Below are 24,161 nucleotides of genomic sequence, written 5' to 3'. Positions count from 1 at the left end.
TTTTACAATAGGTCTTTTTGATGTTCCCCAAAGGCCTAACAAGAGGGAAAGCAGACGTTTACACAAACAAGGTCTGTGTTTAGAGTGGATTCAAGAGGATGGAAGACAAAGGGAGAGAGACAGCCAAGTTGAGCCGTGGTGCCACTGCGGTGGTAGCATCACATAAAGTCTCTTTCAACCAGCAGCCCTCTCTCCTGCTGAGCGCTCCTCGTAAAAACCACTGCTATGACAGGAATTCTGCTGGTGCGCGCTGCCAGCAAATATCATAAAGACATCAAGTCAAATGTCACATTGTGCCTACACTGTCTGCCTTCAAGATTGCGGTTCAAAAATCCCCGGATGGGGTGTCAGAGTCTTGTGAGATGGAACAGTGTTCGACATTATTGGAATTGCTAAACATAAAACGACCAGTTGAAATGGGCTGTTCTTCACTCTGCAAACAATATTTCTCACCTCATTGTCATGTGGTGGCAGTTGGTAGAGGAGCTGCTTGATTCTGAACTTCTCTCCCAGGCTGTTCACGTAGGGGACCTTGTCCTCAGGTAAACAGGAGAAATACAACTGCACCTGAAAACAAATCATTGCACAGAACATGTCAGTGTTTCTGAAATGCTCCTGCTGACCTATAAAGTAAGAGCAAAAGAGACTCATGACCCAAGTATTGGTTGAGAAAGCAAACATAGCAAGTAAGACAAATACCTTCACTAGCCTATTCAATGTTTCTTTTTCTATTTGATGGATTTATCTGTTTTTAACCGTAGCAATTTTTGTTATTTAGTTTTATCTCTTCAGTAATGCAAGATTCTATACCTGATTCTCAATCCTGAGTAGACTCTGACCATAGGACATAGCACTATAACTCTGACACAAATCAGATGGATAAACTATCAATCCAATACGATGTTCCTGTTTTTCCTGTAGATTTTGGTTTTAGAATTTCAGTTTATTAAAAAATCAACTAATGCCACAGTATTTTTTATTTTGCAATTAAATCTGATAAATATAGTATTTAATACATTTTATTGAAATAAGTAGATAAAATGAAAAAAATTGATTTATTAACAACAACAACAAAAAAAATATATAACAAAGGTCTGAGCAAGAAAAGGATGAGAAAAGACATATATGACGGTGCAACTTTTTTCTGGACTTTATGTTACATCCTTAATTGTATCATCCTTGAGATGTTTCCACAGCTTAAATGGAGTCCACCTGCAGTAAATTCAGTCTACATACACCTGTATATTTGTGGCCCCATAATTAACACTGCATGTCAGAATACCAAAACCAAGCATGAAATGAAAGGAATTGTCTCTAAACCACTGAGACAGGATAGGCTTGAGGCACAAATCTCGGAAGAATACAACATTTCTGCTGCTTTGAAGGTCCCAATGAGCTCAGAGGCTTCCATCATTGCTAAATGGAAGAACTTTGGATCCAGCAGGACTCTCCTAGTGCTGGCCTGCCATCTAAACTGAGTGGAGAACTAAGGGCCTCAGTCAGAGAGGTGAACTGAGAACTGCATGAGTCCACAGAGAACTGCTGGAGTTCAGAGAGGTGAACTGAACTCTGTTCTCTGTGGATAGACAAGAACCTGCAGCACTACACCAGTTAGGTGGATGTATGATAGAGATGAAAGCCACTACTTAATAAAATTAGCATGGCAGCCCATATGCCAGAAAGCACTTGAAGGACTCTCAGACCACAAGAAACAAAATTTTTATGGTCTGAGGTTGACTTTTTGAAGAAATCTGAAAATGGCGACCTCTCATCTGACATAACGGAACTGGAGAAGAACTGCGAAGAAGAACTGGTGAAATTGCCTAAATATAGGCATACAGAGCTTGTGGCATCATATTCACAAAGTCTTGAGGCAGTTAATTGCTCCCACGGGTGAATACTTATGTAAATGTGATTTCTTTTTTCCTTTTTAATAAATTTGCAAAATATTTCAAGCTTTCTTCCACATTGTCATAATGAATGTTGAATTTTGAGAATAGAGATTAATTTAATACAGTTTGGAATAAGGCCTTAACATAAGATGTGAAAAAGTCAAAGTACTGTGAATACTTTCTAGTTGTATTCTATATGGGACAGTGTTATCTAAAATGTCTGGAACAAGGACTCTTGGGAAATTGTACCACGATACAACACCTCATATAGTCATTGGTACTCATAATTATACAATTGTAGGTATCACAGTCCTCATAAACTACACCAACCACAGCAGGTCAGTAGGTCAGATCGGTTTAACAGTTGTATTTGCCAGTACTAAGCTTGTCTCTATAGGGGCAGGACAAAAACAGCCTGTTATGCTGGGACACTGACCCTTGGGGTTGGCCAATGAAATCTAAACTTTATGAGTGAGGGGCTATTACAATCAGCCAGATAAAGAGGTGGGTTGTGCCTGTTTTGTGTGTTGTGGGACTTCCTGCAGCTTCAGGGCGTCTGGGGGTATGAGGTAGTTTACATTCACATTCACCACCTATTCCTTCTCAAACACCATAAATTATGCACATCTTTATGCCACTATTACCCCTCATCCAGCACCCCTGGGGCTTGCGAACAGTCAGTTATCACCCAAGACCTATCTGTTTCTAAACTGTAGTGATGACCCCTAAAGCAAAGCCCATTTAGACAACTGACTGCAATAAAGGCATTACTGATCTCTACATTTTCCCAATAAAAATGCTTTTGAGCTCTCTTTGACTGCATTCTGATGTTTGGTTGCATATCATCTGCCACTCACTCCAAAAGGGAAATATGAAAAAAGTCCCAATGTATGGGATGTTAGAAAAGTTCTGTCTTGCAGACACAACTAACAGGACTTGTGAAGAGATAGCCTGTTGTCTTCTTTGGCAGTCAGAAACAGTAAGTTTCCCTAATAATCTCGAGCAGACGACTTCCATTTACAAAAGTTTTTAAACTGCTTGAACTTTTTCCCACTTTGTCATATTACTATCATAAACTGGAATCTTTTTTATTGAGATGCTATGTGAACGAACCAATTAGTCAAGTGGAAAGAAAATAATACACAATTTTCAACTTATTGTAAATCAAACCTGAAAAGTAAACCCTTCATTTGCATTAGGGCCCTTATTGTTCGTTTTGAGGAGTATTAGAATAAAGGCGACCGAATAGACATGCAAGTAAACATTTAAGATGTTTTTAGAAGCCATTGAAGTTTGAGGTGATGGTCAGACAAAATGTGAAAAAGTTTAAGGGGTTGGGACTTTTTTTAAATTTATTTGTCTTCTGCCTCTCCATGATGGCCTGTTAAACTGTGTCTAATAAAAAGAGCTAAACGGGCTTCATGAAATATGCTGTTCATCCCATAGGCATCATTCTCCTGTGAGTTGATGTGTTGTTCACAAAGTGTGCTGAATACCACTTATCTGGGACAGTTAAATGGGCTAAAAGAGAGATAGAATCAGGTCAGAGCTCTTTTTATTCTCCATCAGGAGGATAGACGAACATTCACTGCAGTAATCTGGAGAAAGTCCGGGTTTGTGGAGTAAAGAAATGGATGTCACTTCTTAAGAGAGTGCCCTTACTTCTAAGTCAAATAGCTTCTGCTAAGCCAAGAAAACAAGCATCCGTAGTCGGCCATTTCCTTCTTACCTGTTCCGGTCGAAGGCCAGGTGGCACCCAGGCATACTCCTCCAGTGCACAGCCTGAGTCATCGTCAGACGTAGAGCTGCGCTGAAAGCCAGAAGTTAGCTTACTGACTTTCTGGTCCATCATAAAGTCCCTCTGATGTTTCCCACGTTGGAGGTGGAGAGCTGGTCCAGCTGCACTTGCCAGGCTCATCAGACTCTGTTCACTGAAGAGACATGGAAAGGGAAAGAAGCTTTAGAGGTTAGGTATAATGACTGCACTTTCCTCATGCATCTAATTAGGTTCCTTTGGGTCGTATGTTAACCAGCTGAATCACACTCATTGAGTCTATAATCAGGGTCATAGCTTTCCCTCAAAGCCCATTATAGTATCTTTTCTTGGCTCACTTCTGTCGACAAGTCTAACTTCATAAAGATGGTCATAAAGATGACTACACCCTGTCACAGCTATTGTGGTGGCAGCTTAACTTGGAGTTCTCATCTGGCTTTTGTGGATGAAGAAACAATTAAGAAATCCTAAAATCCTAATGGGTCAATCTCCAATCTTATCATCGTAACAACAGCAACCAGTATTCAAATGTATGCTAAAATAAAACATTCAAGTATTTAAAGAAAAAAAAGAAAATCTATAAAGCAGCATTCAAGAAGACCACGTCAATATTTTAGATTTTCACGTCACTGTAATTATATCAAACCGATATTCTGTCTAGAAATGCTTCACATGTTCCATTGTATATTGTTCGTTTGTATATAAGTGTCTCACACAGTAAGGGTGGTGCACCACCACCTACCTCTGTTTTCCATCTAAGTACTATAATCACCAGCTTCTGAGTAAATAACCGTGCAATGTAAAAATGACGACGGTTTAACGGTCTGTAGCACAACATCAAATCACCGTGACCTCTTTGAGACTGAAGTCATAGACAGTAAAAGTCCTCTGTGGTCTGATCTAAAAGTTGCTGTTAGCGTTAGCCTCCTGGTCTTGCTGATTCAGATATATGCAAAATGAAGATACAGAAAGAGGTACATACTTTTGGTGAAACATTTAAAAAAAAAACAAATTGTGCATCTGACATTTTAATCACTGACATAGTGTAGGTTCACAGTTGGCTTTGTTACTGAAATTCTAAATCTTTCTTTTTTCCCACCACCTGGGATCTGAAGCTGGCCTGATCAGTTGAGTTTGAGGTCTGTATAAACACCACCCTTGCCTTAAAACAGACCCACCATATGGGAAATGTCCACAACCCAGCTACTGTCCCTTCATCTCCCTTTTCTCTTTGACCCGTTTGTTTTCCAACCTGCTGCAGTGAGTGTCTGATCATTCCTCTTATCTTTGAGTTGAACAAAGATGTGCCAGACAGGTGTAGCTGCCGGGATCGGGAAGGTTGGAGTGGATTTATGCCAACAGCACACACCACCAGAGAAAGAAATACAGCAAGAAGATCAAAGAATTGACCTGTGGTGTATTTTGTACATGGTAAATTCAGTTTGCAACTTTTCTTTAGATTAACAGTAAAAAGAAGTGTCGGGGAAAACTTACACAATAACATTATTGAAGAAACATAATCTTCAATGTCCAGCACAGACTATGTGCTGGACTTTGAAACGCTGAGGTACGTACAACAAATATCTGTGCACACTCAACCCTCACTCTTAAGGTCATCATGGAACCCTGAGCTGGGCCAACTTGTGTGTTTTTGGAGGTCACACGTGATTCATTGTTAGTCAAACTTTTTGGAACTGAGTAAGCATGGCTATAATGAGTGTGTGTCCAGTTGTGGTAATTTCTCACAGGCTGAGGGGTTTCTAGCTGAGATCAAATGGGAGTTCAAACTAGGATACAGCAAGCTGGTCTTTGCTTCACATCCCCCCTGAACGAGTACCTCCCCCCCGTGGCTGGCCAGGGCACAGAGGGCCACAGAGAGACAGCTGAGAAAACCAGACGCAGTCAAGCGCAACCTTTGAACACTGCTATAGGGCCTAAAACCTGTGCTCTCTTTCCAAGAGTGCTATATCTACATATCTGGCTGCTTCTCGCAGAGGGAATGCACAAATGGATGCAGGTGTGCAGACATATGGAAACAGGCCTTTCTGTAAGCTGTGACAGTGTCGAGACAGTCCAGACAGTAACCGGCCATTCAGATCAGCTTTATCGTCCTCCAGAACAAGTCAGCCACGGTGGCCTGTGTGCTATCTGATTCCCTTTCAGCTCCGAGTGTGATGGATGGTGGTGGCTGTGGATTCGTTTGGAACTGCACTGTGCCCGGGGGTTTCAGGTCAGGCGGATTTTGTCATAACATGTCCCAATAAAATGTCTCTGATGTTCTCAACAATAGCACCTTTGTAACCAAATCTACTGGCTCAGTCAAGAGTTTGTTTGGTTTCAGTTACGTCTTTTTTTTGGGAGGGTGGGGGGGTTGGGATTGTAAGTGTGACAGAAAAATGAGAGATAACCTGTCTTCAGCTGAGGTAGCAGGTCAACAAATGAGACACTCTCTTGTTCCAGTCAGATCTTTTGACTTGCAAATGAGAGCAAAATAACCTGCAAAAATGCGGCCTTGCTTGAGAGCAACTTGGGTTTCACATGGAACATGTGTAACTATAGGGGAGGATCTCCATAGGACCAAGCGTATTCAAGGCTTTATGAACTCTGCTTTCAAACGTTGGCTGAGAATCAGCGAGGATGGTTCACACAGTCGGACCTGAATCACAGGAATGTGAAGCTTGAACTTTAGCCAAGTTCTCAAGCAGATGTATGCACTGCAAAGCCTTTTTTTTCTCTTCTTCTTAAATGGCCACATCTGCTCACATGTTAATTCTTCTTTAAGATGTCCTTCAGCTCATTTCCTTTGACTTTGCCCAGAGAACTTCCTTTTCTATCATCAATAAGAGAAGCACTGAGCCAGCAAACTTTAAGAGGCTTTCGCCAACTCATCACTTGCGGAGGTCTTTCAGAATTCTGCTCCAAACAAGGGAGCCATGGTTTCTGATTGTACTTTTTGAATTCCCTCTCATTGGCCCCTGTCCTTCCATCCCTGCCCTCCTCCCACACTTTCCAGACCCCTGCAGTCCCGAATGTTTAACAGTCCTCTCACTCTTTTGTAAAGGTGCTTGTTAACATGGCTTTGGGGAGCTTGGAGGCCTTGCATATCTGACTGATCTGCCCACGTAGGGCTGGAGGGCGGTGGGGGTGCGATCAGACTGACACTGAAACAGGGTGATGAACATGAATGAAAATGTTAATGTCATTTCTTAACAAAAGAGGAGGAAGTTGAATCTAGGTGAGGTGAAAGATTCTTCCATTCAGCCACCGCATCTGGCAGTAAGCTACCAACAAGTTATGTAAAGTATAAAAAAAGACTTGTATTCTGCAATGAACCTTATATTCCAAGACATTTGACAGTAGTGGGAGACTAGTAAGTGAATGAGTACAAAAATGATTTACTGGGGAACGAAATGACCCCTTTGCATGTTTTGGACCCTGTAGAGGATCGGTGCCTTGCTGTGCTGCCTGATTCCAAAGCACAAGTTAACTGCAGCGGTCAAGTTATTTATCGCTTTGTGGGATATCAACTCTCAAAGGACTACAGAGAGAAACTGAATAATAAAAACAGACAAAGTGGCATTTTTTGGTAGGATTCAGCGGTACTTGAGCTAGAGCCACCTAAAACCCAAGTCCTTGGAGCTTTTAGATTTACAACCTTTAAGAGAGTGAAGCAGCTTCTTGTCTGAATTACTGTCTATGTTTCTTTAGGAAGTGGGCGATGGACATGCACACAGCCAAACACAGTTCTCGCTGTCACTTTACACTAACCTTGCATGTTTAACTTGGCCTCTGCTACCTCAGTGATGCAGGTCTGACTCTTAACTGGAGAGGAAAACAAGAATTTCTCCTCTGTGCGCCTGACTGCTTGAGCTTAAACTCAGAAAAAATGAGTTTATTTTTTATGTCAGACAAGATAGAAAAATATGGAGCGCATTAATCGTTTCCGTGCACACACATTCTTTCAAAGGCGAGTCTGTCAATCTTTGGCACACAGTTAGCTCGAGTTGTTAAAAACATAAAGCATCATACGTTAAAGGCAAGAACTGATTTGTTAAACAGATACACCCTTATATGAACCAGTAGTAACTTCTGTGTACTTAAGCAAATCCCAGTTAAATCCCCAACTTGTTACTGAAGGATCTTTATATCCCTGGCATAAGTAAACAAACTGATGCTCATAAAACCATGAAATAAGAACCTTTATTAGGCGTGTTCATTTGCAGCTTTGACATGCAATGTACATGTTAAAGTCTCACACAGAGCTTGCAAACAGGAAGTGTACCCTATTTTAGTGCCTGAGGGTACATTTCGCCAAATCCAAATCAATGGGAATGATGTTTACATGAGGATTCACAATTATTAGACCACTAACCATAACCATGACCAGAGCTTCATATGTTACATTCCAGGGCTCAGTTTAAGATGATCTTTTCAAACAGTAGAACTTGTGAATGTAGACAACAAACTTCAAGCAAAGCAACAATTTTAACATTTGCACCTCATCTTCTGTCACTTTCCAATTGTTCTTACCTCAGGGTATGCCGACTCTCATTAGGCACTCAGGAAACAGATCTTATCACCAGTGTCCAGTCCTAGATTCTCTTCCAGCCTCTAGGGTCCATCGCTATGCAAGATCCTGTGAGTTCTGAGTCCAGGACAAATCTGCCAGAGCTGTCAGTATAACAGCAGCCCATGTCTCAGCTCAGACTGTAAGAAGTGAGTAAATGGGGGAGAGGTGGTGTTTGCATGTGCATGTGTGTGTACATAATAAGCCCAACCAGATGGTCACCCCAGTCTTCTCTCTCTCTCACTCTCTCTCTCTGGCACATCACTTTTTCTCTGCCTTTTCCACCTCCTTCCCAACCTTCTGAACCTCAGCCCGGCCCCTCATCCTCACAGCAGCCAGTCAAGACAGAGTGTGGTGGTACAAGTTGTCTCTCTCTCCCTCTCTCTCTCCTTTAGCAAACCCTCCCCTCGCATCTCAAACTTGCGCTCGCAAATTAGAAACACCAGCGGAGCTCACAGGAACAGATCTTTAAAGTAGCACATTGGTGATGGCTGAGCTCATTTTACCACTATAACCGCTTCGAAGCCACAAATGCTTTCGCATGACATTTTTCGCTCCTCGCTCACTATTGCAATTGAATGTTGGAGTTAGGTTTTGGTTAATCTGGCGGTTTGTCTTTCCTGCCTCTCGCACTGCAATGTCACCAAGTAAGAGGGTGGTGTTTGCTGACTCACAGTATGATGAGTGATGGCCAGATGAAAATTATTAAATGTTTTCATTTGTCCTGCTACTGAAGCTTCCACTTTCAACTGTATCGTAGACCAACTACAGCTGTTAACACTAGACATGGTCCATGAAATGTACACTTCCACCCGTCAAGTAAAACTCCCCCACAAGGGATAAAGGCTGACCTCTGCCTCACTTTCCCCTCTGGAGGAAAATCAAAAACTCCATAAACCACCCTCTGTAGGGCCCGACACAGGGCCCACTCTCCCTCCATCTGTAGGGAACAGGTTTGTTAAGTCTACAATCTACTGCAAATAGCCTTTCTTCTGATTTCCTTTGGCTCGCTTGATAAATGTCCAAATAACTCATCACTTTTGAACTCACGTTTAGACTGGAAACTTTGTTATGACTTCTATTGTCTCTGGGGGGACTTTTGTTAAGGATTGATATCCGGATCTAGTATTCCAGATGTAACCCAATTTCTCTCTCCATCTTCTGTAATTTCTGAGAGTAAAGTTTCCTTGCATGTCTTGCCTGTAAAAATGCCTTTATTTTTACATATCTGTTTTGGAGGTGGGAATTGAAATAACAAGAACAAGCAACAAGCCAGAGCACAGCTAAAAGGCAAATGTTTTAACAAATGGATTCATTCAAGAGGACTAGATGATGTAACTTTGACAATGCATTTGACAGAAGTAAAATATCTATTGAACGTTCTTTGAAATGTCCACACTTCTTTATATTTGCTCAACCAAATAAGGTGGAAAAATGTGTGCTACAAAGACTGAGTCAGCAATTTCTGTGTTTTACTGTCTGCTCCTGATGGAGCACCACGATTCTTACTTTCGCCAATCTTCCTTCCAATAAAAACTATCTCAAACTGAAGAAGTCAGCTTAGCAAACTGCATGATGACAGGTGTAGAATAATAGAATGCACTCTTGCGCTGGATGAGCATGTGGATAAAGCCATTGCAGCAGCCAAGGCCAGAGAAGAAAGCCATCCTTTCGAAACAAACTTGAGCCTTTTGTGTTGGTCAGAAAGACCCAGCACCCTGCTCTATTAGCAAGTCTTTGAGAGAAGAATTGACACAATGCATGCCCCCAAAGGCAACATTTTCAAAATGCAATGCTAAATTAACCAGCCTATTTACCCAAGAGTTGCAGAGCAACGGCAACAGCAGTCATTTCTTATAGTAAAATGCTGCCAACATGTAATAAACTTTAAAGCCAGTGGTTTTAGATCAGCAGGTTTTAGGCAAAGTAGCTTTCAATGTTCCTACCACAAACCTAGTGTTAAATGTTGGGATGTTAACAGTGAACTAAAATCTGGGAATCTATTTAAAGAATCTGAAAAAGAATACCAAAGCTTCATTTCCCTTTGCGATCATACCACTCGAAACTATGAGCTACATGGCTGGTTCAAGGTTCACCTTGGCTAGTTGAACAACAGAAAACTGAACACGTCTTGCATCCCTGAACTTTGACCTTAGAGAGCACCAGATGACCCATAAATCTGTGGCCTCTGGGCTTTATGGCCCATTCCCCAGCCATAGCTACAACGACCTGAACCTCATCTCACACCTGGTCTGCACCTTCTCACCGCTGTAAAAGATGGGCATGATACGCCCTTTGCTGAAAGCGAGGAGCTCTGACACCAGCATGCCCCAACAGCGAAAGGGTGAGGATGGTGATCATCAAACCCAACACAAAGTGATGAAGCTGCATTCTTCTCCAGTTTCAACATGTCTTAGAAGACACTGACCTATAAAAACAAAACCAAGCAAGATCTGGTCAAAGCCAAAGCTCACTCTACGGCTATATTCCAATGTTGCATTGACAGGGGAACCCTTTACAATCAATTTAGGTTTGTAAACTTTTTGTTCAAAAGATGTGTCATAAATTGGGATTCTGAAGAGGGCAAAGGGAAGGTCAGCTCCCAACTTACAGTCATTGATGAGTGCCTCCCAAAAAAGTTCTCACTGGTGTGTGAGCTGCCTATAAAACATAGGCATTCTCCAGGTTTGAATGACTTGCCCGCGGGTATGAGTAGGACCAACAAAAGCTTCAGCTATAAAGCCCAATAAAAGCCTATCACCCTACTGTAACAACAATTCCTTTTTACGCCTTGAAAAAGGGAGGAAAAGGTCAACTGGTGGAGCAGTTGGTGCATTGATGTTGACTTAGCTAGATTGGCGCTGACAAACTCAGGTCAGACTGTGGTCTTGTTAGCCCGGTAACCCTCATATAACCCCTTTTAACTGTTGTACTGTGACACTGAAGGCAGCTGAGCCACAGGCAAATACTGACTCACTGATGCAGATCCAAAAGTTAATGCACTTCTCCTGAGTCCCCCATTGAAAAATGCCCAAATTAAATGTAGAACTCAGGATTTATTGAATCACTGATAGGTAGCAACATGTGTCCTCCTTTCACCCCACTAATGTATTTCTTGAACATACACATGGGGATGACACTGACAGGTCAGAAATTTGGTGGTTTCAACCAAACATTGGGTTGAAAATTGTGATTGCAGTTTGAATTAGAGAGAAAAACTTGAAAGAGCCTTTTTATTTTCACAAACAGCTATTTTGAACTATTCAATAAAAAATATGAATGTCATTTGATTATGTTAACGACTTTACACCAGAGAACCAGCCTTTTCACTTAAGGTAACATTTACTGTTTACCTCCCAGGGAGTTAGTGCAACCAGGCGGTAGCTCGGCATTCAGACCTGCTGATAGCTCCATGACCAGAAGAACCAGTCATAAAGGTAACATAAATAAGCAATGTTGCATGTATTTATATTTTATCTGTGTAAATATGCTTCGTTCCTGAGTGGACACCATTTAAGTCAATAAGACGGCAGTAAAACAGCAAATAGAGCAGAAACAAATGGTGGTGGATTTACCCCAGTGAATTTTATTCTGATTCTATTGTTCTTGACTCTTTCATTTCCATGTGACAATAAATCTATTGAGAGACGTTCCAGATTTCTATAAAGTTGATAATACTTGAAGATCATGTGGTTTACAACATGGTAAAAAGCTCCCCTCGTTATACGCTTTGCGTCGTACAGAGGGTCTGGACCCTTGGCTACTGAGAAATAAATCCTGGAGTTTCTTGTGGCAGCCATTTGGCGTAGCCTCAATGCTTGCTCAATAGGCCACCTATTTACTCAAAACTCCACCAACAGCCATCAGTCTCTACCCGTGCTCCCAAATAGCACCCCTCCCCTGTGCCTCACCAAGACAGCTCCACCAGACTAGCGGCAACACCAATTAGCAAACAATTTGTGGAACTGTGCATCTGTTGAGCTTATACAAAACTCACAATGTTCCTAAGAGCGGTTGTAAACATCATCATTGTTGTGATTATGTACTTTAGGAGGAATGTCGGAAAGGGTACAAAGTTATTAAAGAGTCAGAGGCCAGTTTCCAGGTCCCAGATTTAGCTTAGATGCAGAGTCAAATTTCTTTTAGCTATTATACGCAGCACATTTATAATAACTGAAGGTAACATATATGTGTTTGTGCTATAAAATGACACAATGTGCCTGGAAAGTACATGATAAGGTTACATTAGGTTTTTAAATGCTGCATAAGCTTAAACATTTACACTGTGATAGAAGATTTCCTGAGCTGCACGTAGACAGAAAACATTACCTATTTCATGATATATTAATTCTAAATATTTGTCATCGAAACATACATTAAAACAAAGTTCTTTTTAGACAGTATGTAGTTGTCTATCAGTTATCTCCATTAAAAATAAAAAGGATTTCATTTTTCACCCATGCTGTTACATGTTTCACTCTTTATTTATTTATACAATTAAAATATCTGAATACTTCCAGAGTACAAACCTTACCCAGCATACATGAATCAAATCTATGGCTCAATCCATTCAATCCATATTTGATCCAATGGTGGGTCAGCAAAATAACCCACCAAACTGTTTGTTTTTATAACCCAGCAGTTTTAACAGTGTAAAAAAAGGCTCTTGATCGTGTTATTTGTACTCTATTGTCCAATGGTTTGCCTAACATTTCATTGATTGCGATGGGTCATATTTCACTCTTGATTTGACACCCATTCACCTAGTTGTAAAAGCTGGAGCTCATTGGGAACAATGAGAAGTGGAGCAACACTGCTCCTGGGGATGTTAAAGGGAGGAAGCCCTTTTATTTGAGGATGCTACAACTCAACAAAAGCCTGTGGCTGTCTACCCACAAAGCAGTCGCTGGATGAATGGGCTGGTCTTAACATTACACAGTTGCATTGACAAAAGCATGGGATTGGCAAAATGTGTGGTCTCCATGGACAAACTGGGATGTATATAGACATAAATATACAAAAGGGGACATTAGGCGCTCAAACAATATGCTCAACCAGCTCTCTTTCTCTTTGTTAGATCTCCAATTACCTCAAGTGTCGCAGTGTAACCAAGTTTCATCGTTCCAAAAAAAGCTTGCTTGTCTGTATTTAGGTTGAATATCTTCTTGCTGAAGTTCAAGCTTCAGCGATTCACACACATCTGGATTTTTTTCCCCCTGAACTCTGCTATGATAGACTGTTCAATGAGTGAACAGTCTATCCTTAAATGCAACCACTTCCTGTGAGCATTCAGCCCTGGGATTGCGTAAATTGCAAACCACCTATGGCTGCATATCAAAACAGGGAATACTTGGGTGTGAGTTGTACAGGAGAATCAATCTAGTTTTAGGGAAAACAGAAAAAGAAAAAAGGTTGTGAATTTCCACATGTGGAAGCACTTTCCTGAACCGGATGACTTCAAAAAGCTATCCAAGGAATCCGACAATACTCAGACGTTTAAGAGCTGCTCAGTCAGGATCCCACTAATCATTAACATTCCTGAAGGAACGCTCTGTTACAGTCTTTTTAAAGAGTTCTAATTAAACACATGCTCCAGTGCCAGAACATAGAAGAACTCTGACAGCTGCGAGCAAGGATGCTTCTTTCCTGCTCTGCTTAATTGGACACAATTTAAGTCATTAAGGTGGCAGTAAAACAGCATAAAGAGCAGAGGAGAGACCCTGTGATTCCCCCTGCAAGCTTTTCTGTTGATCCAATGCTTTTGACCCTTTCACCTGCACATGTGACTCACAATTAAAATCCAGAAATCCAAATGGATGTTTGATTCAGAACAGACGTTTTTTTTTTTTTTTTTTCATAGATGAAAATATTGTTGGATTTTGGCACTAATCTATGGCCTTGTTGGTTGGCCTAAGTTGCACAAGCTGATTTATTTATTTTATAACCTTTAAGCTTTTTATTTTTCAATTATTTTTTGCTTTTTATTGCAAAGTGCATTGTAGGAGTTTTTTACTTAACATGCAAGCAATGCGTTCTTGTGAAACCGTATTGCATCAATTTTTTTTACAACTACATGTGAACTAATTATTAAAAACCGTAGCTGGGTTTTTGAAGTACAGATTTCAGTTGCAGGATATTACAAAATACAAAGTTTTTACAAGTGCAATCAAGAAAAAACATGCTAAATTTGCTGAACAATGACATCACATAAAGTACAAAGTGAACTAATCAGTAAACTTCATGGCGTACGTGACACTTTTGAGCAATGTTGACTTTGAATCATGTCCTTCTTTCATACGTCACAATTGAAGTCTGGTCATTGCCGTCTGCATCGTTTCTCTCCAGAAACATATTCCAAGTTTTCAAACCAAACCAAACACTACAAACAAACTCAAAGAAAAGAACCACCTGCCAGATAGCTGGTGTGACATCACCAGAAAAATGCGCAATGTCAGATTTTGTTTTTCAAATGAAAGATCTTACACTGAAAATAGGTTTAAATAGACTTTGGATTACTCTGCAGTCTTCAATATGTATTGGATGTGTCTTTTAAAATGTCTTGGCATTGCATTTGTTGTGAACCGGTGCTTACAAATAGCCTAATTGAATTTAAATAAATTAAATAATGCGAAAATGTACTTCTCCTGTAGCAGATTATTTGTACTTTTAAAAAAAATAGAGTAACTCACTTGTGAAAAACAAAGGTTTTACAATGTGTGCATGTAAAACTGTGTCCTGGGGTCCAACCTAAGTACCCAGGGAGGTCTCTGTCAGTTTATCAGATATGCAAACCAGACATTACTCATTGGCTTCTTTCTGCAAATGGGTCTGCATCCATCTGTTGGCATCATGCATGTGTGGAATGGAAAAAGGAGTACAACTAGCCATCTTATCACTTGGATAGCAGTCTCTCAGAGCGGGGTTTATTCTTAGAAGCCATTCATGTAATGTGTCTGTTTCAGTCAGTATCAGTGCATTATTTTTAGGACTGCTAACCCTGAGGGAGCTAATAGTAACAAACTACATTTAGCCTAAGAACCTACAATCAGGGATTACTTTTAGTTTAAAAATTCATCTACTCTCACGTGAAACAGATGCAAAGATTTTACTTTTTATTTTTTTGAAAAATCAAAGGAAGCAAAGTTCAACATGCAGCCTTGAGTTGTGAAAACTGCCCGTTTTCCTGCAGGCAGGACACACAGATCCAGAAGCACACATCTGTTGTGCCACTGCTCTTGTTTTCTTTGGGAGCCCAGCCCCCGTAACAGGAAGATGGAGCAGGCACAGCAAACAAGAGCTGGATCACTGAACTGGCCTCTCCCCAGGAGCTCCCATCAAGTTGTTGTAGCCAAATGATTCCTTTCTGTGTCACTCACAGAGCCCAGACTGTGGATCAACCTGCCGCTCTGCAAGACACATCCTCAGGTGGCTTTTGTCAATATTAACCCATCTGTATGCTATCCGACAACATCTCCCAGAGGTGCCAAAGTCCTTGAGAGCTACCACTCTGAAACTTTTAGGTGCATCCCTGCTCTGACATACCTGACTGTCTCCACCTGCAGTCATTCAGCTCTACAGAAAAAAAACACATCCAATAAAGAAGCAGTTCATTGGATTCAGGTGTATTACAGAAATAATGCTTCTTACATTTGGGATGGGAGATCTCGAGGATTGGCAGTGGGCGCCCATGCCCTACATTAATAATAGTTCATTTTCTCTGTAAACATCTCACAGAGTGCTGTGCAGATTTATCTGAAAATGGAAAGAAAATAGCACAACTGTAAACTTATGGGGAAGGCGGTCATTAACCAGAGAAGCAGCCAGGAGCCTTATTGTGGTTCTTGGGGAGCTGCAGATATCCAAACCTCAGTTTGGGACATTCTGTTTACATGGAAGCTATTTGTTGAACACAACAAATAGTGGTAACGTCATGATGTAGTGATTCTTTCATTGAGAAATGATAAGGAGGCTAGTCATGGTTCATGTAAGGATTAATGGAGCTAAAAACACTTCAAACCTAAAACCCCCCCGAAAAACAACAGATAAAGGCAGTGAGAGAGTTGAGATGGGGCTGATGTTTTTTGCAACCACCAAAAACAACCAGAGCAGTAATAGAATGGTCCAAAGTATATTATCGTGTTCGATCGGTCCAGTTAAAGTTCAGACCTAAATGAGATTACAAGTCTGGCGATATGAACCCTTTGAGGTACTATTGCGATAACAATAAAAGCAAAGATAATGAGTATTTACTCTTTATTTTTTAGGTAATTGTAAGGCTGTGACTGCATGACAGTGGAATCACTGCCCCACAAACACAAGTACTGGCCTTGAAAGACACAGACTTGTAATGCACTTCTTTAGGGTACCAGTCGCATAAAGAAATGTGATTTGTATCACTAAACAGCACACAATAACTGCAATTAATCATATTTTGAAGTTCATTGATATTTACTGTTACTCCTATTGAACAGTGGAGACTAATAATCAGACCAACAATCAGTACAGATTGTTTTGTGTGAGTTTAAACATCAACGACAGCAATAAACCAAAATTCTTATCATAATAAGAAATGTATCGCAATAATTGATGAACGATACAATAAATTGCGCTACACCGGAGTTGCTTTGCGAAGAATCCTGGGAACAGATTTCTGTCTCTGTGCGATGGTATCTATCCATCAAGTAAAATCTCTTTGTCAAATTTTCTTTATAAACTAAAATATTTAGATATTATATACAACCACATTTTTGTAAATTCTCTCAAGGTATTTGAGACAGAGCAGCTCTTTGCTTCATGACTGCTTCTCTTTACAACACAATGAAACCAAATACCGTAGCTCCTAAAAGCAAAAATGTTTTCATTTTCTTGGTTGATACAGGTACAGCTGGTCTACATCATGGAGCCAAAGCGTTTCTCACAATGTTATGCCACTTCAACGCTCTGCATGTTTTCAACCAGCAATATATCTGGACTGCAGACAGACCAGTTGGGCACCAATCCTCTTTTTTTTTTACTACAAAGCCGTCCTGTTGTAATATGTTTGGAATTTCCTTGCTGATAAAAGCAAGTCCTTCTCTAAAGAAGCCATCATCTGGATGACAGATTATGTTGCCCTAAGCGGCTGTGGGTGGAGTAACTGAGCAGTGGGGGGATAAATGGAGTGAGAAATCAAACTTGCCTTTAAAAAAAAATCCATAACTTCCACGCATTGCTTCATTGTCGAGCTATTTTATTGGACTTGAACCCCCTGCAGGGTTTTTTTTATAAAGTGTGTGACATGTTGACATTTGCATTATTTTTTTAGTCTTGCCATGGCCTCCTTTTTTTAGCATCTGTTGATCATGCACATCTGTGGGCCAGTACTTGGTCCAGCAATTGGAACAAAAATTATTTTAACTCCACTTTATTGTATTTTAGCAGCAGTGATTGCATGCAAAAATAATTTGGAGGTAAAAAAAAACTCTTTTTGCAAGTATGAACGCTTGCCAGCCGCGTGTTTAATAAAATAAAACTCAAAGTTCTGGATGGTAATAGAAGTCAGGACTTTTATTTCAACAGATAATCAAGAAACTCTATTTATGGATTTGAATTTTATTTAACTCAGACAAGAGTTTTTTTGGAAACTCTGTTGGTTGGTCTATTTAAAGACTGAAAATGGCAGGAGTTATTTTGTTTTCATAAATTTAATGAACAGGGAACATTTTTGGATTTTTCAAAATGTTGACCAATAATTCATCACTGGCAATTTCTTGCCATTTGGCTTCTCTATTTCTATATAGATTGGTGTGAAACCAAGTACTCTTACTCTTATTTATGAAGCCCAATCAAGGACATTGTGAAAAAACTGAAAGAAGAAAGGGAATATACTGGCTGACATCCAGCCGCTCTCACTCAACTCCACTTTTGCAGCCTTTCTTTAAGATCTTTGTTGTCAGTCCACTGTTGACCTTTTTATACATCATCCCTGTAATAATGCAAACACAGGAGAGGCCTGGGTCACAGGAGGAAGGAGTGGGAGGAGTGTTTGTTTAGCATATTTCACTAAAGGTCCTGAAACATTTTTACTGGATCCACTGTTGTTGTGCGATGAAGGAAATGAGAATTGCTTTTTAATGGTTATACTGATGTAAATATGGCTTATTTGCTTATTCAGCCGCCCACCCCTTAGTTTCTGACTGTTTATGCTTTTTTGCCACACTCAAACATTTTGGTTGCTTGAATACATTCTGCTGTCAAACCGAGATAACCTGAGGACTCGCAAAGAGCGATTTTAAGATGATGATGTCATTTATTGAGATGAAATGAAGCAAGCAAGTGTCTCACATCATAGTGGAGGAATTTTGGCGCGCTCCTCTTTGCAGAACTGTTTAATTTAGCCGCTCTGGGGTTTTTTCTAGCACTAGCCAATAAGACATAGGCTCGTCCTGCCAGAGCATCTAAATCAGATTTAGGTTCAGACTCTAACGGTGCCATTCCAAAACTTATATATATATATATATATATATATATATATATATATATATATATATATATATATATATATATATATATATATATATTACTTATTTAGGAATGGACTTGCTGATGTGCGTTGTTTCATTGTTCTACTGCAGAAGCCAAGTGCACTTGACCTTAAGGTCAGAAAATGACAGGATTTATTACAAGACAGCAGATATCTTGGTTCCATCAATTACAGCAAGTACGCCACAGATCAGTCACACCACCATGTTTTAGGGCAAAAAGTGATTTTCCAGAAATGCTGTGTTTTTTATTTGATCACATGTAGCAGGATGCACATCTTGGAAGAGGCTCCACTTTTTCCTTGTTGGTACACCATTTTATTTAAATTTTTTGAATCACTAAGAGATGTTTTTCAGCACATCTGTGAAGGGCTTTTGTGTTTGTTTTTGTCAGCAGTGGTTTTCTGTTATAAAAACCTCCCATGATGCCATTTCTCACAAGTTTCTCTCTTATTGTTAAATCATCGGCAAAGCTTGTGATATTGCTATGGGTTATTTTGTCACTAAAAAATAATACGTTTCTCAAGTTTCTGTAGATCAGGACATAAGATCTTTTATCATACTTTATATTGTCTGACAGAGTCTATTTAAGTTAATCCTGCAGGTCCGACTTTAAACTCACCTGGATGTGTCTGGTAAAATGTAAAGTGGCTTTATAACAATAACAATGTGGTTAATCTGTTATGATTTAACAGGGAATCAGAATTCCTCCTTTCACAGTATTCATGAACTGCATTTGTGTTTGATCAGATTATCTCAGACTCATTCTCAGTGTCAGCATAGTTCAGATAAACGTTCCCAAATCTGCATCGCTAAAGTCGCTGACACATCCTTATGTCTGTTATTCCCCTTTATCAAAGACAGGCACGGTGATAATAAGCAGTTTTTGTGAAACTCCACCAATGCTTATTAAGTAGTGCACATCCAGAGCCGAGCATCATGCCTATACATGGTGGTGATAATGAAACATGTGCGTCGAGCATGACTTTCATCATCGCGGTGGTCTGACGGTTGGTCCCGCAATTATGCTGTGCGGTTACAAGAATTTTGCTGAGCCAAACCCATTTTCCTCTCGCTCCATCCTGTAGCTCCTCATAAACACAGTTGTGCCTGGAAGCGCTAAGTAACCATAGCTACTTTTAATCACTTCAGAATAATGCTTAGCATGTGGATCCAGTGTGTGCCACTGCTCCAGGCAAATCCCCGCTCAGTTTCACACACAATGAATGTACAAAGTTAGAATCGGTTCACAACAGTCATCCTCCCCACCCCAGCCCTCCGCCCCTCGCCCCCTTATAAACGACCACACCTCCTCCCCTCTAAACGACCACACTGTAACAGTGTCCTAAATTTTTACCATCCCAGCCACCATCCGTCCCGCAAGGCAACAGTGACTACACATTCAGGGACCACCGGCGTTTAAACAAGTCATATTTCATCCGGCCTTCTGCCAGCCTACCCCAAACAGTTTACAGTCAGTGAGCCCGGCCCTCTGGAGTTCGTCTGTGGCAACTCGACTCCGCGCCACATCTCATCGTCCAGAACTGCGGAGGGACTAGGCCTCCTCTGACAGCTCCTCACAACACTCGGCCCTGTCCTGGTCTGCTTTTAGCCTCGCTGCGGTAAACCGGAGTACGTCTGGAGGGATGAAAGGTTGCCAAAGTGTTTGGCTTGCAGGCGATTTACACGAGGCGCAAGGTGATTCATTCTGTCCCTGCACAAACAGGCCTCTGTGAACGTTTCTTCCACGCTGACCATTTAAATCAACAGTGGCGAACATATACACTGGTACCAGGACTTACACTCTGACCATTCAAACCCGGCTCGGTGTCGTGCCGTAAGTGCTTGCACTCACATACATCTGGACAAGTTTGTCCCTGTCCAGATGCATGTGTGTTTCTCTCACACACGCAGACAAGCCTCATTGTTTATGCTTAAAACTATTTTCATTTCCATTATTTGTTTTCTCTTTCCACTAAATTGCACAGTTGTTACAGAGCATTTGAAGATACTAACACATGCAGCACTATAGACCATGCCATATTGTCTTGTTACATTAAGCTACAACACAATTACACATTTTTGTGTGTTTTTATTGAGATTTTATGAGTAATCAACAAATATATGTCTATTTTTTTTCCACAAACATTAATCTGAAAAGCATGGTGTTCATTTTGCGTTGAGCCTTCTTTATTGCTATTCCCCTGAATCAAACTCAAAGAAATCAACATGAGAAAGGTCAGGGATAAAGTTGTAGCAAAGTTTAAGGAATGATTGGATTATAAACATTTTTTTAATCTATCATCTGAAAACGCAAACAGCATATCGCAGTCGCAGAGCTACCAACACATAGCTGCCTTCCTCAAATGACAAGAAGGTGCTCTGGTGAGATGAGACTCTATGCTGTGGTGTAAAACACGCCATAATGGCAGCGTAGTACTGTGGGCTGCTTGGCTTTAGCTGAAGAAGAAGAAGAAGGAGGAGGAAGAAGATGAGGAGTGGAGGATGGGGCTAAACGCAATGGTTATTCTGGGAGAAAACCTGTGTGAGACTCCAAAAATCACTACAATCCAATCTGTCTGAATATGAGTTACTTTGCAAAGAATTGACAAAAATGTTGATTTGTAGTTGTGCAAAATGATACAGACACAATTCCAAACAATAGCAACTATTGCAGCAAAGTATGAAATCAAAGTTGAGAAAAATTCCAGGGGTATGAATACTTTAGCAAAGTACTATAAATTACTTCGACTGTATATCTATATATATCCCGACTGAGCAGCCACAGAGCCGTTTCCATTACTGTCTCCAGAAACAAAACAACGAGAAGGTCACCTATTCTTAGTTTCCTCTTTTGTCTCTCTGCAAAACTAAACAACTCCGCTTTGAAGCCTTTCAATTCTATTGCTGGCATCTTTTGATTTGTCTAAGAAAGCCGGAGAGGAGACATTCACAAGAAATCAGCAGGCCGCTGCAAAACCCATCACTCGCAGATCTATTATTAACATACTGACGAAATTCTCACCTGCAGCAGATCACAGAGGAACTGAGCTCAGCTCACATCTCCCCCAGCGCATGCCTTTTCTGCTACATCATTGCAGCAGTGCAGCCGGCAGCTGGGGAGAGTGGACCAAATGCTGCGCTGTGCATTCAATGAGAATAAAACCCTGGATTTGACATCATGGGACTGCATGGAGCAGTGAGATCACGGACGTAGGAACACAAAACATTTATTCAACCACAGGCTGAACTTGTAAAATCATACATTGATTCACTCACTTTGGTCTATGTGGGCTTGTTTAACAAGACCTTTGAACTTATTCCACACTTTGAGATGAAGGCTGGGGCTCAGACTGTGAAGCTGTCAACCTGTAATCCGACCACTAGGTGACACCACCACCTTGTTGCTGTTTCACCCTGTTTCGCTTAAGCTCTCTTTACGTGAAGTGTTTCTGTACCAGCAGCCTTTCTGTGGCCTAAAAAAGCAGACAATTCTTTGAGATGCCACATAAGAACTGAGAAGTTTTAAAAAAACTTCTGGTTCAGTCACAGCTTCATTCTAACTTTTGGATAAATCTCTTCTGGGAGCACTATTAATATGGTTCTTTTTTTTGCTGCAAAACAAGCCCATGTTTATGTCCGTCACAAATGTAGCTGTCCTAAAAAATCTCTTGAACGTGACTGCTTCATAATTATTATTTTTTAAAACTGTTCTGAAATCCCAGCCTGCTGTGCTGTCCACACCGCTTTGCAAAAAATTTTCACATTTCTTGCCGTGATATTTGCTGACAATAACAAAACATTACTTTGGACATCTTTGTCCGCACAAAACAGCAAAAACTCCTTTGTTTCTTGCAGGTTCCCTGACAGCTTGGGATGTAAATGTCTTCTGAAGGGTGTGTCAGAGCCCCACAGAGGAAACATTTTATGATATTTTCACCTCTGTTCATAAGGAGGTCTATAAGGAGCCATAAATCTGCTGAAGCAGCTGGTTTCGGTTGTCGTTTTATTTCAAAGAAACCAAATCTGTGCGTATAGGTTTCCGCATTGGTGTTGACCCAGTTTCAGGAACAGCACGGAGGATATGAAAGTAAATATTAAAAAGTGTTGAAAAGAGAGATGCATTTGCTTATGAGATGTTATTTCAGAGATCACAAAGCAGTTAAAAAAATAAAATAAAAGTCAGCGTTTTAGATTGCAGGTCTTGCAAAACGTCTCCTTTGACATTCCCCCTCCACTTCCCATGTCGTTCTCACCCTATCTATCATGGTTAGAGTTTGTAGAACGTAAAAGAAACTTCTCCTACTGTACTTCATGTGGCCGTGGTGATGTTGTGGGACCACATTTCTTCCCACTCAACAGCTCTCCTGACAGCTATGGACCCGCGTGGCGGACGGGCAGCGGTCAAGGAGCGCAGACCAGTTGTCACCGAAGTGACAGGCGACAGCTGAGTGCATGCATCTGGAGAGGGGGGCAGAGTCCAGTCTCGCGCAAGCCCGACGGCTCAGAGTTGATTTTTTATTTTTTTTTCACCGTCAGGGGTTTGAAGTTACTCTCACGGCACGCGCACGGAAAAGTGATACGTGTCTCTTTGGAAACTTGCTGCGTAAAAGCGCACAGCGAGAGACTGAAAAACCAGCGTGCGGCGTTTTTTTTTTTTTTTTTTTTTTTTTAGCATATTCCAAAAAAAAAAAAAAAAAAGAAAAGAGAGAGTATGGTTTGCAGAATGATATGATGATGTAAAGTGTTTATTTTTACCATGTCACTAAACGCTTTTCATCTGTTTGCCATTTGAATATAACCGTTCATTTACGCAGACAGAAGATATTTGATCAAACTGGTCCACTCACCAGGAAAAGAGTTCACTCGCAGCAAACCGAGTATCCAGAACCAACACTCCCGGTGCGGCGAAAGAAGATTGCAGAGGGTGTCATGTGGATCAGATGCAAAGTCCAGAAAGAAAATCTAAAGGGGTGCGGAGGGAAAAGAACCACAGCTCCGCTGGGATCGAACAAAGAGAGGGTGCAAAGCGATACGCTTAAAAACCCAGGAACTGGCTGCTCTGGAAAGGGGCGATGTGACTTTGCGCACCGTCACCGCATCGCAGTCGCTTCAGCGGTTCACCGTGAAATCTGCGCCGCTCCTCCACGGTCACAGTGGAATGACATTAGTGTTCCTCCCTGCCTATTGGCTTAAACTGGAAGCCCCCACCGCTCATGGAGAGACGGACCAGTCTCAGCAGCACAGTGGACAAACACTCCGGAGAGTTTTAACTCTTGATGCTGCTGCTGCTCCAAGGAGGGTCGGGGGGGAGGGAGTGAGAATTTGTAACTTTTTAGTCACTATTGCTGGTTCTGCATCATACAGGGCATCGGTTCATCATTTATTTCCCATTTGTGGCGCCTGTT

The 24,161-nt window shown here is 40.9% G+C and overlaps 1 protein-coding gene across 3 annotated transcripts in view; it reads right to left on the bottom strand.

Annotated features, from left to right (window-relative positions):
• The window catches only part of prickle1a (prickle homolog 1a), a 28,008-nt gene extending 4,067 nt beyond the window's left edge, over positions 1–23,941 (bottom strand). The window contains exons 1-3 of one of the 3 annotated variants that reach the window (XM_055030325.1): positions 23,604–23,941; positions 3,622–3,823; positions 454–567 (exon numbers count right to left, since the gene is read on the bottom strand). In XM_055030325.1, coding sequence (XP_054886300.1) covers positions 454–567; positions 3,622–3,810 — 303 coding nt within the window. In that variant the 5' untranslated portion in view covers positions 3,811–3,823; positions 23,604–23,941. Of the gene's footprint in view, positions 1–453; positions 568–3,621; positions 3,824–7,434; positions 7,515–8,196; positions 8,797–23,603 lie in introns of those variants that run through there. The other 2 variants (XM_055030330.1, XM_055030333.1) reach the window with 2 other exon arrangements.
• Positions 23,942–24,161: the final 220 nt, after the last annotated feature.

Source organism: Poeciliopsis prolifica, unplaced genomic scaffold (genome assembly GCF_027474105.1).
Source record: "Poeciliopsis prolifica strain line A6 unplaced genomic scaffold, Auburn_PproV2 SCAFFOLD001, whole genome shotgun sequence".
NCBI classification, from domain to species: Eukaryota; Metazoa; Chordata; class Actinopteri; order Cyprinodontiformes; family Poeciliidae; genus Poeciliopsis; species Poeciliopsis prolifica.
This window is presented reverse-complemented; position numbering and strand designations above follow the sequence as displayed.